The sequence below is a fragment of the Nannospalax galili genome, unplaced genomic scaffold (assembly GCF_000622305.1).
Source record: "Nannospalax galili isolate Female #2095 unplaced genomic scaffold, S.galili_v1.0 scaffold590, whole genome shotgun sequence".
Lineage (NCBI taxonomy): Eukaryota > Metazoa > Chordata > Mammalia > Rodentia > Spalacidae > Nannospalax > Nannospalax galili.
Window position 1 is genome coordinate 114177 of NW_008328101.1, and position 15153 is coordinate 129329.

At 40.6% G+C, this 15153-nt stretch overlaps 1 protein-coding gene across 1 annotated transcript in view; it reads right to left on the reverse strand.

Annotated features, from left to right (window-relative positions):
- LOC103748973 (zinc finger protein 345-like) overlaps nucleotides 1–15153 on the reverse strand; it is a 70473-nt gene that overhangs the window by 31444 nt on the left and 23876 nt on the right. The window contains 3 exon segments of the mRNA XM_029554199.1: nucleotides 1320–1399; nucleotides 1878–2004; nucleotides 6310–6442. Coding sequence (XP_029410059.1) covers nucleotides 1320–1399; nucleotides 1878–2004; nucleotides 6310–6442 — 340 coding nt within the window.

Here is a 15153-nt window from a genome sequence, read left to right on the forward strand (position 1 = left end):
CATGTGAAAACAAAATTTACTATATTATAAAAAAGTACACAGGTTACATGCATTCAAATGAGTAACATAATGGTTATATTTTAAAGAAGAATGGACAATATATTGAATCATGAATTACAGGCACTCAGAAGTGGCACGGGGATAAAATACAGTGAGTCAAAATATTTTAGTGGCAAACTTAAAAATTATATCTATAATAAGTCAGGTGTGGTGGTGCATGCCTTTGATCCCAGCAGAGACAGGCAAATCTCTGTGAGTTCAAGGCCACCCTGGTCTACATAATGAGTTCCAGGCCAACTTGGGCTTCAAAAAGAACCCATCTAAAAAAAGACAGAAAATAAAAACAAAAATGGTCAAAAAAATGCTATAATCATTCTGAAAATCTAATGTAGAGTAAAGCACTTTCCCAAAGTACGCTGAAGGGCTGAAAACTGAGCCATGAGTGAAGTATTGAATAGGAAGAGTCATGTGGGACACTTACAGTGCCCTTTGCATACCCAATCTTTCTTTTTTTTTTTTCTGGTTTTCTAAGACGAGGTTTCTCTGTAGCCCCAGCTGTCATGGAACTCACTATGTAGACCAGGCAGGCCCACCTGCCTCTGCTGCCCAAGTGTTGGCATTAAAGACATGTGCCAGCACACCTGGCAACTAAGGAAATCTCTATCTTTTTAGTTTATTTCAAATTTGAAACTGAATTTTATCTATTTTCTCTTATATTACCAGAGAGTCCATTGTGGACCTTTTTCATTTGATCTACAACTGAGAAAAATTATTGAGCAGATAAAATATTAAATTTGGCTCCATCTTCAGATGTTTTAGTCGAGTATCCATGGGACTCAGAGACTAACACAATGGTAAGACTGAGCCATGAGAGGGAAGGTCATGACATCAGAAATCTCATCTCATAGCTGACAAGAATTATAGAGAGAAGGAAGGTGCCTGAACAAGACACATTCTCCAAACCACAGCTCTGGGAACTGTATCCTGTCTGTGAAGAATTCAGAAGTCAGAAAGACTATGAATGAACAAGCATATGAGCAGCATGAGAAAGTATGCATTCCAAAGAAGAAGGACTGACGTGCACACACACACAGGAGGATGTGCAAACTTCCAAAATCAAAGAACAAATGAAGAACTGCACTGGACAATATAATAAGTCTTAAATATTATACAAGGTCAATGTTACACAATCCCTTTTCAGACCAAACTGGAACACAGACATCAAGAGTATGTAGAAAACAGAGGAATACCCAAAAGATTGCTTAGGTCCTTGCACCTGGGCCCCTCCTTTATCCTCTGAGTCCTACCTGGTTGGATACAGTCTCCCTTCTATTCACATTCCAGGGCTCTTTGCTTTCTTCCGGACAGGAGACCAGAACAGGCTTACACACAGCAAGACCTGTGTAAAAGAAAGAGGCACATGAACTTCCTGGATTCTTTAGAAAGTATGAGATTTCTATCACAGCACTATGCTCAACTGGAAATACAGAGAAAAAGAGATGACTCTCCAAATAACTTCTCAATTTTTATATTAGGACAGACTCATTAGAATACAGAGGAATTCTTTCACTTTTCATACACTGAGTTCTATCAACGATTCAAATTGCAGTTATGGAAATGGAACCTTAAGATTCTGGCTACAGTATCATGTATTAATGGGTGGCTGAAATTAACTCCAACAATAATTAATAATAATAATTGCTGTCTAATCAAAAAATAATTCCTCTAACAAGTGGAAATGATGCGCAGATATTCCCAATACACTAATTTGTAAGGAACCAAGACTTACACAGCAAAACTAACACATGTACAAAGTAGATTGTTGTCTATAAAAGGATAGAGAATAGTAAAAAATACTGATAGAAAAATCTCCTCACCTATAAACAGAAGATTGCTGTAGTTCTCCAACATCACCTCCCTGTACAAAGCCCTCTGAGCAGAGTCTAGGCATTCCCACTCCTCCTGGGAGAAGGCTATGGACACATCCTTGAATATCAGTGGATCCTAAAATGAAAAATGTCAATAAGACCATGTGCACTCAAACAGTGTACTGGAACCAAGAAAGAAAGAGGTAATGAGTAAATGACTTCTGAATTAGATGAGAAACCTGAATTATTCAAAAGGATATTTCTCAATGGAGTAACTATCTGTAATTTATTCGCTAAATCTGTGTAAAAAAGAATAGCATCAGACCATTGAAATTTTTATGAAGATTATGATGTTGAGCACAGCACATAAATTAAGCCCTCAACATAGGAATACCATTTCCCTCCTATATTTGCAGCACACAAGATCAGTTGTATATATTTATCTGATGTAAAGTCACACTGATTTGTGTCTTTCCATGAATTCAATCTGGTGTCTGCTTATAACCATGCACTGTAGTCATAGCTAAAACATAGATTTTTTTACCTTAACATGACCTGGCTGGACCTGACATAATCCTTTCCGAACAACTTTGCAGTGAGGCCAGTGACCCAGGTACAAAAGGTACTTTCTCCAACAGCACTGAGTAGAACATGGCAGAAGATAAATAACTATGTGTATTCTCCCTCCACAGCAGGAAGACACAATCCTTGTAAAACATTAGCATAATTAATCTAACAATATTTCTATACTAATTTATTTTCATGTTCTCATTTACCTTCCTAAAATTCACCACGAATCAACATACTGACTGACTTATGCACACGACAATAAGAGAATCTGAGAACTGGGCTCCTCACCGAAGATAAATGGAAACATGAAGACAAGACCCACTGACTGAATATTGTTCATGTTGTGTATACAAATGGTTACAAACCCCGACAACTACATGTGTGGAACATTTGATAAAGGAAGCTCTTTTCTGAGGTTCAAGGCAGTGCCGTGACAGAGTGTGAAAAGGAAATACCCACAGAGACAAAGAGGCCTGCTTCAGAATTTCCACCTGGAAAATTTTGGATTTAGCAAACAAATGGGAAAGGTTTCTTTTTCTAAACAAAGGATGAAAGGAGAGATTCTGCATTAAATGTCATGATTCGTGTGCCTCAATCTCTAACAAAGTACGAGAATAAAACTTATTCTTAATAAATTAAAAACAATAATGTCAAAGTCTGGGATTTGGTGCAGAGCAGCTCAACCAAGGGAATCAACTCCCAGGAGACAAAAGAATACAGCTGTCAACAAACCCGGCAGCACATTCAGTCAGGCCACTGATGTTACTGGGATTAAATGTTGACCAACGTAATATAATATCAGAATAAAAGAAAAATGTCACTTTTATATACATTTCAAACAACAATATAGGGGCATATGAGGACCCAAGTCCATCCTTCTTAGGGAATGAAGACTGACATGTCTGAATTTTCACCTATCAAATCCGAAATATTTTTGATTAGGTTGGTCATGAATTCTTTGGGATAGCCTGGAAAAAATAAGCATTGGAGGACAAAATGGAGAGGTGGACATGCTACATAGGTGATCCATATGAAGAGTTAAGGTGGCCCGAGCATGGTGGAGCAGGCCTTTACTCCCAGGACTCAAGTGGAAGAGGCATGAGGATCTTTGTGAGATACAGGCTAGCCTGGTCTACATAGCTGGTTTCTGGATCAGATAAGGTTACAAGTTCAAAACAGCAAACATTTAGAGAAAGAAGTGTACTGAGTGAAGGCCCCTGGATGAATTTACCTGAAAAGAAGTCATCTGTCTCCTCCTGTGAGTTTCCTTTCCACGCAATCTTACATAAGCTGTCTTCTCTTTCTTTCGAAAAACTTCCTTTCAGTTCAATGAATATACACTTCACTTGCCAACAAGGCAAGAGGAAGCAGCACCTCAGAAAACAAAACAAGCCGTTCTCACTGTCTGCCTTCACAGTAGATGCCTGGCAAGAGAGCACTCAATATGGAGACCCCATAGAAGTTACTGCTTTCCTGCCTTCCAGTGGCCCAGCCGGCCAACAAGATCAAGAATTTCTACTACATTCATGGGAATGTAGCCACCTCACCTCTTTATCTAAACAAGGCAGAGTAACACGGTTATCATCCTTTGGAATAGAGGCTAAACTAAGGTTTCCTTCAGAAGCACTGTCTTCTGCCTGCGACTGTTAAATTAAATAGTACTGGTGCTTCTAATTAGCTTAGAAGACAGAATCTGAGGCACAAGGGAAGGTGTTCCTTTTAAAGGCTAAAGTTTAGGAGTCATTCATTGTAGGTTTTAAAAGCCTATTCTTGGGACTGGAGAGATGAAACAGAGGTCAAGAGTACTGGCTGCTCTTTGCAGAGGACCTGAGCTCAGTTTGCAGCACCCACATGATACTAACCAGTGTACTTAACACCTGTTCCAGGGGTTCCCACACTGTCTTCCAGCCTCCACAGACATGGCTCACATGGCTGCGCTTACATACACGCAAGCACAACATTCTTACACATGAAATAACTTTTAATAAAAATGCAATCTTTATTGTGTGATGAAATGATATTTTATATACTTATGAGGTATCCCTGATAGTTTGTTAGACATATACATGGGAGATTGATTTAGTCAGTTATTAATATATCCATATGTAAAATTTGATACTTTCCTATGGTGAGTGTATCCAAATTAGTATTTTCTAACAATTTTAATGTATAAAATGCAACTTGGAGAATTTCATTTACCCTATTTTGACATAGAACAGTAGAACTTAGTTAAAGCATGAAGCCATCACCTGTTTCTCTTACCCCACTGCAAACTATTGTGCCTTCAACGTCTATCACCTATCTTTTCTTTTTCTATTTCTCTTATAGTTGAGATCATGTAGTGCTTGTGTTTCAACTTCCTTTACCTGGTACAGTGTCCACCAAATCAATCCTGTTCTCAAGTATCAGATGATTTTTCTCTTTTCTATGATGGAATTGTAGTGGATTCTATAGAAATATCACATTTCAATGAATCTTTCATTTCTTAAGGAACATTTCAGTAGATTCAATATTCTTTAAACAATGCTGCCATAATTAGGAAGTGACTATATCTCCAGGCCACACTGAATTCACTTCCTTTGAGCATCCAGGATTTGGTGGTAGGAGCTGCACGAGAGAGAGAACACCTGTGGCTTGTTCTTTGGCATCTGGTTTATCTCAGTACAGCCATTTCCAGCTCCATCCATTCACTGAAAACTCCTTGACTTCCTTTTCCTCTACCATTGAGTAAAACTCCATAGTATAAATCTACCAAATTTACATGATCCATTCAAATTCTGAGGGACATGTAGGTTGCGCATCTGAATTTCAAAGAAAGCAGAATTTTTTTTTTAAACGCAGATTGATCAGGTGTTTAACTGAAACATTGTGTCTCTTCTGATGAATTGGGAGGGCTTTGGTTGAAATTAAGGCTCTCAAATTCTTGAAATTTCATGTTGAAATTTTGAATTTCAATTTTGAAGGAGTAGTCACTTTAGAATAGACTTACAAGACAATGCTCAGTCTCAAAACTATCTTGTGACATTTCCTCCAGTATATACATTTTAATATGAGTATTCATAAACTGATAAATGTGTTCATTTAATAGTTAATTTCAAAAATGTATGTAGAGAACAAAATATCACACTGCACTTCTTAAATACACACAGGTCTTCTTCGGTGTTAATATTTACAACTATAACTGTGGGTGTCCAATAAAATACATGTTCTGGTTCTACACAATCTAGAATCATTCCTGCTGGAACTAATTCTAAGAAGCTCTCTAAACATGCCAAGACTCCTGATCCAAACGCCACTCCCTTGGATACAGAAAAGTAGAACAAGGATACCAGAATACACGGATGCATTTATACTGGAAGAGCTTTGTTTTTCCACAACAGCAAAGGGAGGAACCTTTGATTTGAAGTAATTCCTATACACTGGCCATCACTCTGTCATATTTGCAAACATCAGCACATTAATTTAAATAGTGCACACAAGCCTGGTGTGGAGGAGGCCTTTAACCTGAGCACTCCGGAGGCAGAGGCAGAGACCTGTTGGATCTCCGTGAGTTCAAGGCCATCCTGGTCTGAATAGTGAGTTCCAGGCCAGCTGGGACAACAGGGAGACCCTGACTGAATGTCATAACCTTTAATAATCTAAATCTAAGACAATGCACAGAACAAGGTACCCAAATATTTGAAACCGAATTCGGGGACCTGCGATCCTTGCGTAAAGTAAGCATAAATAATGTTTAAATCCTGGGTGAGTTTCGCCGACAGGCCTCTGCTTGGAGCCCCCAACTCTGGCAGCACAGTGTTGAGAGCCACGCCGATCACATGACCAGGAGTCTTTCAAAACGCCCGTGGTTGGGCCCACACTCTCCTCTGACCTGCTGGGCCCTCGCCGACCCACCCCGCATCAGCTCTGCACCAACCTCTCCGCCGTGGTTCCACTGGCCGCAGTGAACTTCTGCATCCCGCCAAGACCCCTTCCGCTTCCGCCACCTCAGGCTCCGCACCAACCTGCTCCGGTGTGGAGTGCGCCCTAGTTTTTCAGGCCCTCAATACCCCAGGATCCTGCCAACACAGGAGCCTCCAGGCCAGGGCTCTGACCCCGCCCACTCCGTCCCAAGTTCCGGTTGCCTCACTCTTCCGACTCCACCCATGCCACGCCCCTTCTCTACTCATATTGACTTTGCTCCACATCAGTTCTTTAGCCTTCAACTCCTCCGACACAGGTGACTGTCCCGGACCCATTCAGACCCCGCCCCTCGCACACTCCACTAGATCCCAAACAAGTGGCTCCAGGTGTCAGTCTAGCCCAGGACCCAGTAAGCAGCTTCTTTCTTTACAGGGTTGCTGTTAGCTTAGACCACACCTGGACCTAGTAAGACACCCTACCCCCCTACCTAGCTCCCAGCCTGGTTTCAGTCCTCTTGAGACACCCCCAAAGATACCCAGCCTGAAACCTCACCTTGGGATTCCATACTCCTGGGATAAAAAACTCAGGAAAACACGACAAACAGCCTAAATAGAGATGCTCAAAGCCCATCCCCAAAATACTAAAAATTTCCAAGAAAACGTGTCGTCGTCGTCGTGTGCCTCCCCCTCCCCCCGCAGAGGGTCAGGTTCACGTCTGTTGGTGGATGGTGAAATGAAAGAAGGTAAAGAACCCAACTCTCAGGTGGAGAAAGGCAACTTTAATTCTAAAAGTGCCTCTTTGTTTTTTTTTGTTTTTTTTTTTTACTTTTTTAAAAAAATTATTTATTTATTCATTTATTTATTTATTTTTACACCCACTTCCCAGATAGCACCCTCCCATAGCCTCCCTCCCCCCACTAGAGGCCTTATACCCTGATATTCCTGCTACTGTCTGTTGTGTTGTCGGCACCCCCAGCCTTTCTACAGTACTTGCCCTTTCTGGTGAATCTAGTCAGCCTGTCTAGAGGTCTTCGTTTGAGGGGGGTCAGCTGTTCCTCATCTAGCAGCAATCAGTTGTCAATATTCCTTTTGATAAGATTGGGGCCTAATGTTCATTTTCCCATTTCTATGCTGGGTTACTATCTGTGAATCCCTTTCGCCACCCTGGCCAACAACTTAAAAAGGTATGGCCTGTGTGGCATTCTTGCTTGTTATGTAGCCTTTAGTTATACATATGGACTCTTATGAAATTATATTGGCCCCTTTAATCTTTGGTTATACTTTCCTTTGGGGTGTTTAAAGCCATATAGTTGGTCCAGATAAACAGATTTAGTTTTACTCTTAAGGTCATTTGAGGATCTGTTCCTCAGGGCTCACATGAGCTTGGGAGGAGCCCTGGCTCCTTTCTTTTACCAGTTCCATCTATGTGAAGATAAGTCAAAGATCCTGCTCAACCATGGTTGGCTTCACTTGAAAGCATGGAAGAAATGATTCCTCTGTGTTAAACCTCCTCTTTATATACTGGACACTGGTTCAAATCCATCTGGTGGGGTCTCCTCAGCCTCCTTGATCAAGAGGACAGGTGACCCACCACCATTATAGGACATTTTGAGAGATGCTCATAGTCCCCTGGAACTAGTTGATCTAGGAGGACAAGGAGAAAAAGTGCCCTGAATGTCCCTCTGACCAAATTATTAAAGTGGCTCTTTATACCTAATGAGCAAGATCAGTCAGGGATACAGCATGCAAAACATAAATCAAGCAAAGTACAAGGTAAAAGGTTTTTTTTTCCTTTTCTGTTACTAACCAAACACTTTCCCAGAGCTCTAGTCCACAAGAAAGGAAAACACAAGCTCATCCACTATCATTGCTGCTATTGCAAGGCAGTGTTCTGCCCTTGAGGCTGGGAGGTGATGTTCCACCAATGTCCAAACAGTCTCTTGCTTTCAAGATACAGCTAGATTCTATCTTGTCCTTGATTCTCCTTCTGTGGAACTGAGATCTATCATCTCCCACCCCCAAGAAAAACACCAATTCCATAGCAATGCTCCCTAAGAGTGCAATTTAAAAGAAATCTAAGATACAGAACTCAAAAAGATCACACACATATGTACAGGGAGTTCAAAGCATGTTGCTATGAAAATTACCCTGAGGCTGACCCCGACAGGGAAGAAAAATCAAACCATGCTCAGTAAGTGGAGGAAGTCTATCCTTGGCTACATGTGGTCTAACCTGCTCCAGAGGTACTGAGGGACAGACAGGAAATACATATAGGTTTTTATAGGATATTGTATATCAGCCCTTGGCAGTAATCATATTGGTGGATTTGAGACTTCCAAAGTATAGGTGGCCCGTACATTATTATAGGAAATTTAACCAGCCAGCATTTCTACAAAAGCAGGTATTTCAGGGAAGTGTGGGCAAGGATTCTGACATTTCCAGTAACATGCTGTATTGCTGGTGCCAGAAGAATCACAGCTACTTGAACAGATAAGACACATTGCAGCTAATATTTCTTCAAGATCACTGCAAGAGGGCAGCATTCTTCAAGGCACTCACAGACTACGGTTTTTGTCATTATGTCTGTCTTGTCCTGTGACAGCTTAAAGCTTAAGGTGGGAATAAGTATTATATGAAATGCACAAAAACTCAATAAATACATTACAAATCAGAAAAAAAGTAACAAAGAAGTAAATAAATAAGGAACTAAGAAATTTAAAAAATAAAGATAAAACAGTCAGAATTCATGGAGTATGGTGACACCTTCACAGTGTTAAGTGTCAGTGCCAGGGTATCAAAGCCATCCTGAGGACTGGGGTGATGCAGACATGCTGGGATGATTGGGCAGCATGAGGCTTTGGCTCTGGAAGACATTTCTCCTTTCAAAGGTGCCCAGAGTTCTTACAAACAAAGGTCAAATTAATCTGAAATACTGTAACAAGCATGTTACAAAGGTTGTGGTAGACACAATAATATTAAGATTAAAAGAACAGCTGGTTGTGGCGGTAAATTCCTTTAGCCTTTGATCTTAGCACTCAGTAGACAGAGACCAGGGGTTCTCTGTGAGTTCAGGGCCAGCCTGGTGTACATAGCAAGTTATAGGCCAACTATGTCTAAGGGAGAACCCATTACAAAAAGAAAAAAAATTGAAAGACCAATACAATGAGTTAATAGGGAAGAAAATCACACCTATAAAGAGACAGCCATAGTGGCAAATCATTTTTCACCTAATCAGAAGAAAAAAAATAATGAATACCTGAATTAAATAAGAAAGAATTGAAAGAGGAGACATTTCAATGTCAATAAAATATTCATTATTTTTATGGAGTAGCTTGGAAAGTCATATGCAAATAAATTGGAAAGTCTAGAAGAAAAGAATGAGTTCTTAGAAGAAGATGAAGAAACAAACTTTCTAAGAAAATAGAATACATCTTAAGCAAGTACTGAGAATGAAGCAGTAATTGTTGTCCTTTAAAAACACTCTAGAACTGATCACACCCCATTCTGAATTCTAAAAGACCTTTAGAGAAAAAAAAACACTAATCCTACAACAAAATTATTCCACGAAACAGAAAGGAATGGCTTGGTACAAAACTCACTGTACAAATGTAGCTTCACCTCAATAGCAACACCAGGTAAGAACAAGCAAATATATTTGAAGGAAAACACAGACCCCAAAATGACTTGGAAACTCTATTCAAGTTGATTTCATTTGAAGGATGAAACAATGCTTCAAGATATACAAATCAATAAATATACAGCAAATATCAAGACATTCAGGCAGAGTGAATTTGATCATTTCAAGAGAAACATAAAAGGTCTGTGGCAAATGTTACTACTCGTACATATTAAAGGACATTTTGCAACAAATGGATACTATTACAAAGTTCTACAAATCGTCAAAATGAATAAATTCAATGATGCTCTGTTGTTTAACCCCAAATAATAGATTTATAATACAAACCCTAAACCGAATATTCTGGGAACATCATGGAATGGGGAAGGGTGTGTGTGGAAAGGCTGTAAGAGCCAGAGGACCAGAACACCTGTTGCTAGGTGGGGTATTCTGGACGAGATGCAGACTCTACGCATGAAAGCTCCACAGTACAGAGATCTTAAAAGAGATCTACGTAATGACAACACCAATGGACATACCCATGGGGATTGAGAAAATATCACAGAGTTCCACGTCTTCATGAAGGCCAGAGGCAATCAGTGAGTGCTGAGGAAAAAGTAGTGCGTCAACTGTTGTCCAGAGTAAGAAGGAAAGAAAGGGGCTGGAGAGGTGGCTCAGTGGTTAAGAGCACTGACCGTTCCTGCAGAATACCCCAGTTCAAATATGATCACAACACCTTCTATAAACATATGGAATTATTACATCTCAAAATTAATGTTTTAAAAATTAACAAATTGTAACAAATATAAGTTACCATGAAATAATGAATGCTAGTTTGGGGACAACACATTTGATCATCTATAGGACCAGACAATGAGAATTATTTTATAGCAAATGCAAATATTGCTATTTATATAGTTAGAACTGATTATTAAACAAACAAATGGTTTAAAGAGAAGGGGGGAAATGGACTTTGAAAAACCTAACTAAGCATATGACAGATAGCTACAATAAAACCTTTAATTCACAGAAGGAATTGAATGCTAACTCTGGATGATTGCTAAAATATTTTCTGATTCAATTCAATCTACAATCATTCCTTATGTGTCTAATTATCTTCCAAGTTCGCTGGAGATGCCAAGGCCCCAGGTCTAACTGCTGTCTTGGATGAGCTGGAGAGCATGGATTTCAGAACGCATGTATGAAAGATGTAAATTCCACACTAGCGAGGAGAGAAACATTTTAAGTACTAAGATTGTAGGCCAGTCTTCCAGTATTTGCAAACAACTAAAAATTTTTAAAAATGTATCAGCTATTTCATGGGATATTTGGGCAGCATTCAAATAAATGAAAAAAAATCAGAATTAGTACTAGTTCACAGGATGTAAAATTTATCTTAAAGGATGCACAGATGAACATACTCCACTATTTCTCACAGGACTGGGCATAGTACCCCAGGCTTTTTGTTGCAACATGCAGATCTCTGTGAGATCCTACTCAGTCTGGTCTATGTAGTGACTTCCAGGACAGGTTGGGGCCACAGAGTGATGCAAACTTAATGAAAAATAAATAAATTAATAAACAAATCCCTACCGAGTTTCCACGCTTATACTCTGGTTCTGAGTACCACAGGTCCTCAGTCCTGTCCCTCCTGGAGTTCAGTGCTACAGTTTCCTGACCATGTGAAATTCCCTGCCCCACCTCTCGTTCCCTTAAAGCCCTCTCCATTCACCCACGTGAATTTTTAGGGCCACCCACCTGCGGCTAATCACCACACATCTTCACATTGTCCATATGGCTCCAGTGACCCTTTGTGTTCCTGCACAGACCCTGAGAGGTTTGAATCTCCTCTGGTTCTGCAACAAAGTGTTCCAGGGGATGTCTCTGCCTCTGCAAATTTTCTAGTCAAAACAAGACTCTACTTCTCCTCTCTGGCTCTGAAACTCCGCCCCTTTTCCTGTGTGGCACTCTTCTGACCATGCCCAAGTCACGCCCCTCCTTTAATGCCACTGCCTTTTCCTGCACTTTTTCCTTTTTTTCTTTGTTCTGTCCCTCCTCTGACCCAGGCGTGTGTCCCCACCCAAAAGAGACCCCGCCCCTCCCACCCTGCCTCAGATTCCTCCCACCTAGCTCCAGCTGTCAGGCTAAACTTGGGTTGACACCACAATGATTTTACAAGGTTACTATGCACTTAGAGCAGACCTGAGTCACATAGAGCACTGTGCTGTGAGGACCGAGTTCCCAGACCAGGGAAGGAGGATCCTTTGGAAACTTGATATTAAAGAAGATTTGAGGAGCTGCTGGAAATAGTTAATGCTGTATTCACTCGCTCGCTGGCCCCTAGGCAGGTGAGAGCTTGTGCCATTTGTGAACTTAAAAAAAAACAAAAACAAAAAACCCTGCATCTTGAACATTCTACAAAGGCTGATCAACTGATTAGAACTGCAGTGAATGTGAACTTGGAAGGTTGCAAGTCCAGAGCCTGATTACCAGTTGTCCTGAGTAGTTGTTTAGCTGCAAAATAGCCACTCCTTGACCACTTTTGTTTCTAACATGTGAGTTAACATGAATCACGGAATGGGGTTTTCATAACTCTGTGTAAGAATTCCAATGACTGTCTTTGACAAGCTGCCAGCAGCCACCCTTTCCAAAAGAGCTCCAGATGTTCTGGATTCTGTGGAGTCAAGAGCTGCAAGTGCTGCCTTCGAGAGGGAGAGGAGATGATGGAAGTCTACTTTTCCATCTCCTCTGAGTTAATTAGACTTTATGTTCATGTTTGTCCCAGAAGTCCAGTAACCAGGTAGGCAGCAGATGCCTGTTTCTGTCTGAACTTCTTTCCCAGTTCTCCCACTCTATCATCTTAAGGATATGTGCTTGGTCCTTGTTCTTTGCCCTGGGCCTGATTATTCTGACCAGGGGCTGCTATGACACTATCTTCTGCTGAATTACTGGTTGAGAATGCAGAGGCAGGGATTCTGGCTGCTCCTCCTAGACTCACAGCTCACACAGTACCTTCAAGTCCAGCCTTTAGTGCCATCATGAAAAGTCAGCCTATCTTCCCACCATTATTTATTTCCTTCCAGAGAAGTCATATGCAAGGACCCCCAGAGCCTTTTCCATGGACCCAGGTGATCTATCCACATTATCCCAGCTTTCCACTGGGGTCCAGGAGAGAAGAGAGGCTGGCCCAGGATACTATAGGGTGTGTTTGGGTCACTTCTCTCCATGCCTCCTTCATCCATCAAGCAGGATGTTTCACTGACTCTTTGGGAGTCTCTGCCAAGGATAATGTCAAATGTGGAGGCCGAAGTTCTTCTGCCTGAGATGGAAGGTCTAGAGGAGCTGTAACATTAAGGATTAATGGAGCCAGGGCTGAAGAGATGGCTCAGTGGTTAAGAAAGCTGGTAGTTCTTGCAAAAGACCTGGGTTCGAATTGGAGCACCCAAATGGCAGCTAACAACTGTCCATAATTCCAGTTCCATGTGATACAACAGCCTCTTCTGACTTCCACGGGCATTGCACAACATGGGTGCACTTACCTACAAGCAGGCAATACACGCATACACATAAAATTAAAAAAATATAAAATTTTTAAAAAAATTTAAAAAGATTATTGAAGCCATTGGTGAATATGATATGCTTTTCTCATCAGCACACAGGCCATTAGGCCACTGGATGAGAGCTTGTGCCCTTAATCTTGAGTATATTTTATAGGAAATCTCACAAACATGGATTTGCCAAAACTCATCCTGTAACAAGTTACATAAGAGCCATATTTCCTGTTTATTCTTGGTTCCTAGGACACCATGAAAAGGCCGCCTCAAGGAGTCATCTTATGTGTTCAAACATAACTTTTATCTGGCTCTCATGGCCTTGATTTCCTTTGTGTCCCCCACCTCCTGGCTTCCCAACATGGGTTCTATCCCATTGAGGCACCATTGAGACATACAGCCTGAAACCTATCCTTGGGATTTCTTCCACCTGGGGAAAAATAGCATGCCTAAGACAGCTAGCAGCTCCATTCAAGAAACCCAGGTCCAATTCCCAAAACGCAAATATGATAAACCAAGAAAATGTGCCCCATTCCCCAAAAATTACCATTCTTTTCATGTATTTTATGTGTATGGATATAGTGCCTTCATGTATGTAAGCATACCCTTGCTGTGCAAGGCCCTCAGAGGCAAGAAGAGGGTGCCAGATTCCCTGGAAAGAGTTATGGATGGTCGTTAGTCACCATGTGGGTGCTGCGATTCAAACCCTAGTTCTCTGCAAGAGCAGCCTGTGCTCTAAACTACTGAGCCATCTTCCCAGCCCCAAATTACCAATTCTTCATCAATTTCCCCTAGGGAGAGTGATTAACATGAAATTCAACCTACAGAATTCAAAAGCACCAAAGAATTTATAAATATATCCAAAGAGTTTAAAAAATACAAAGAGCAAAAATAAACACATGAATGAGCTCAAAGAAAGCAGGAACAAAGGCACTAAATTCCAAGGAAACATAAGGAAATGACTGAATAAAGTAATGACGACAATGAAGGGTATGAAATATTACTTCAATAAAAACTTAGAATCCATAAAGAAAACTTCAACCTGAAGTGAAGCAAGAATTGAAAAACTCAATCAGCCTAATTAAAAAGAGCAAACCAACAATGGAAACGCTCACCAGCAGACTAGATCAGGGATGATACAGAATATGGAGGCTTGAAGATAGGATGGAAATCCAGGATCACTCAAAGAAAAGAATACAATAAATAAATTAAAAAAGAAAAAGAAATGCTCCATGCTGTAGCATTAGTAAAACACAACAGTGAAAGTAAGACTTTATCTTTTACATTGATATGAAATTCCTCTAAAACTTAATACAGTGACTGTCACCATGGAGCGATTTTAAAATGAGATGGATAACCATTTCCTTCTCTATGCAAATGAGGGGACACTAAAAGAGAAGGCAGGGACTAGGAGGGAGAAGTTGCCTTAAGGGACACATTATAACAGAGTGTGGATTAAAATAAAATAACATGTGGGAATAATATAGGTGGAAATATTTAGGTAGGTGGGGGATTGAGGAGATTAATATTTGACTATGGTGGGATTAAGTAGGATAAAGGGACTATAAAGAAACTTTGGTAAAGTAAGAACTGCAAGCCTGTACAATAGTGTCTTGACTGTTGGGAGGGTAACCAACCGCACTCTC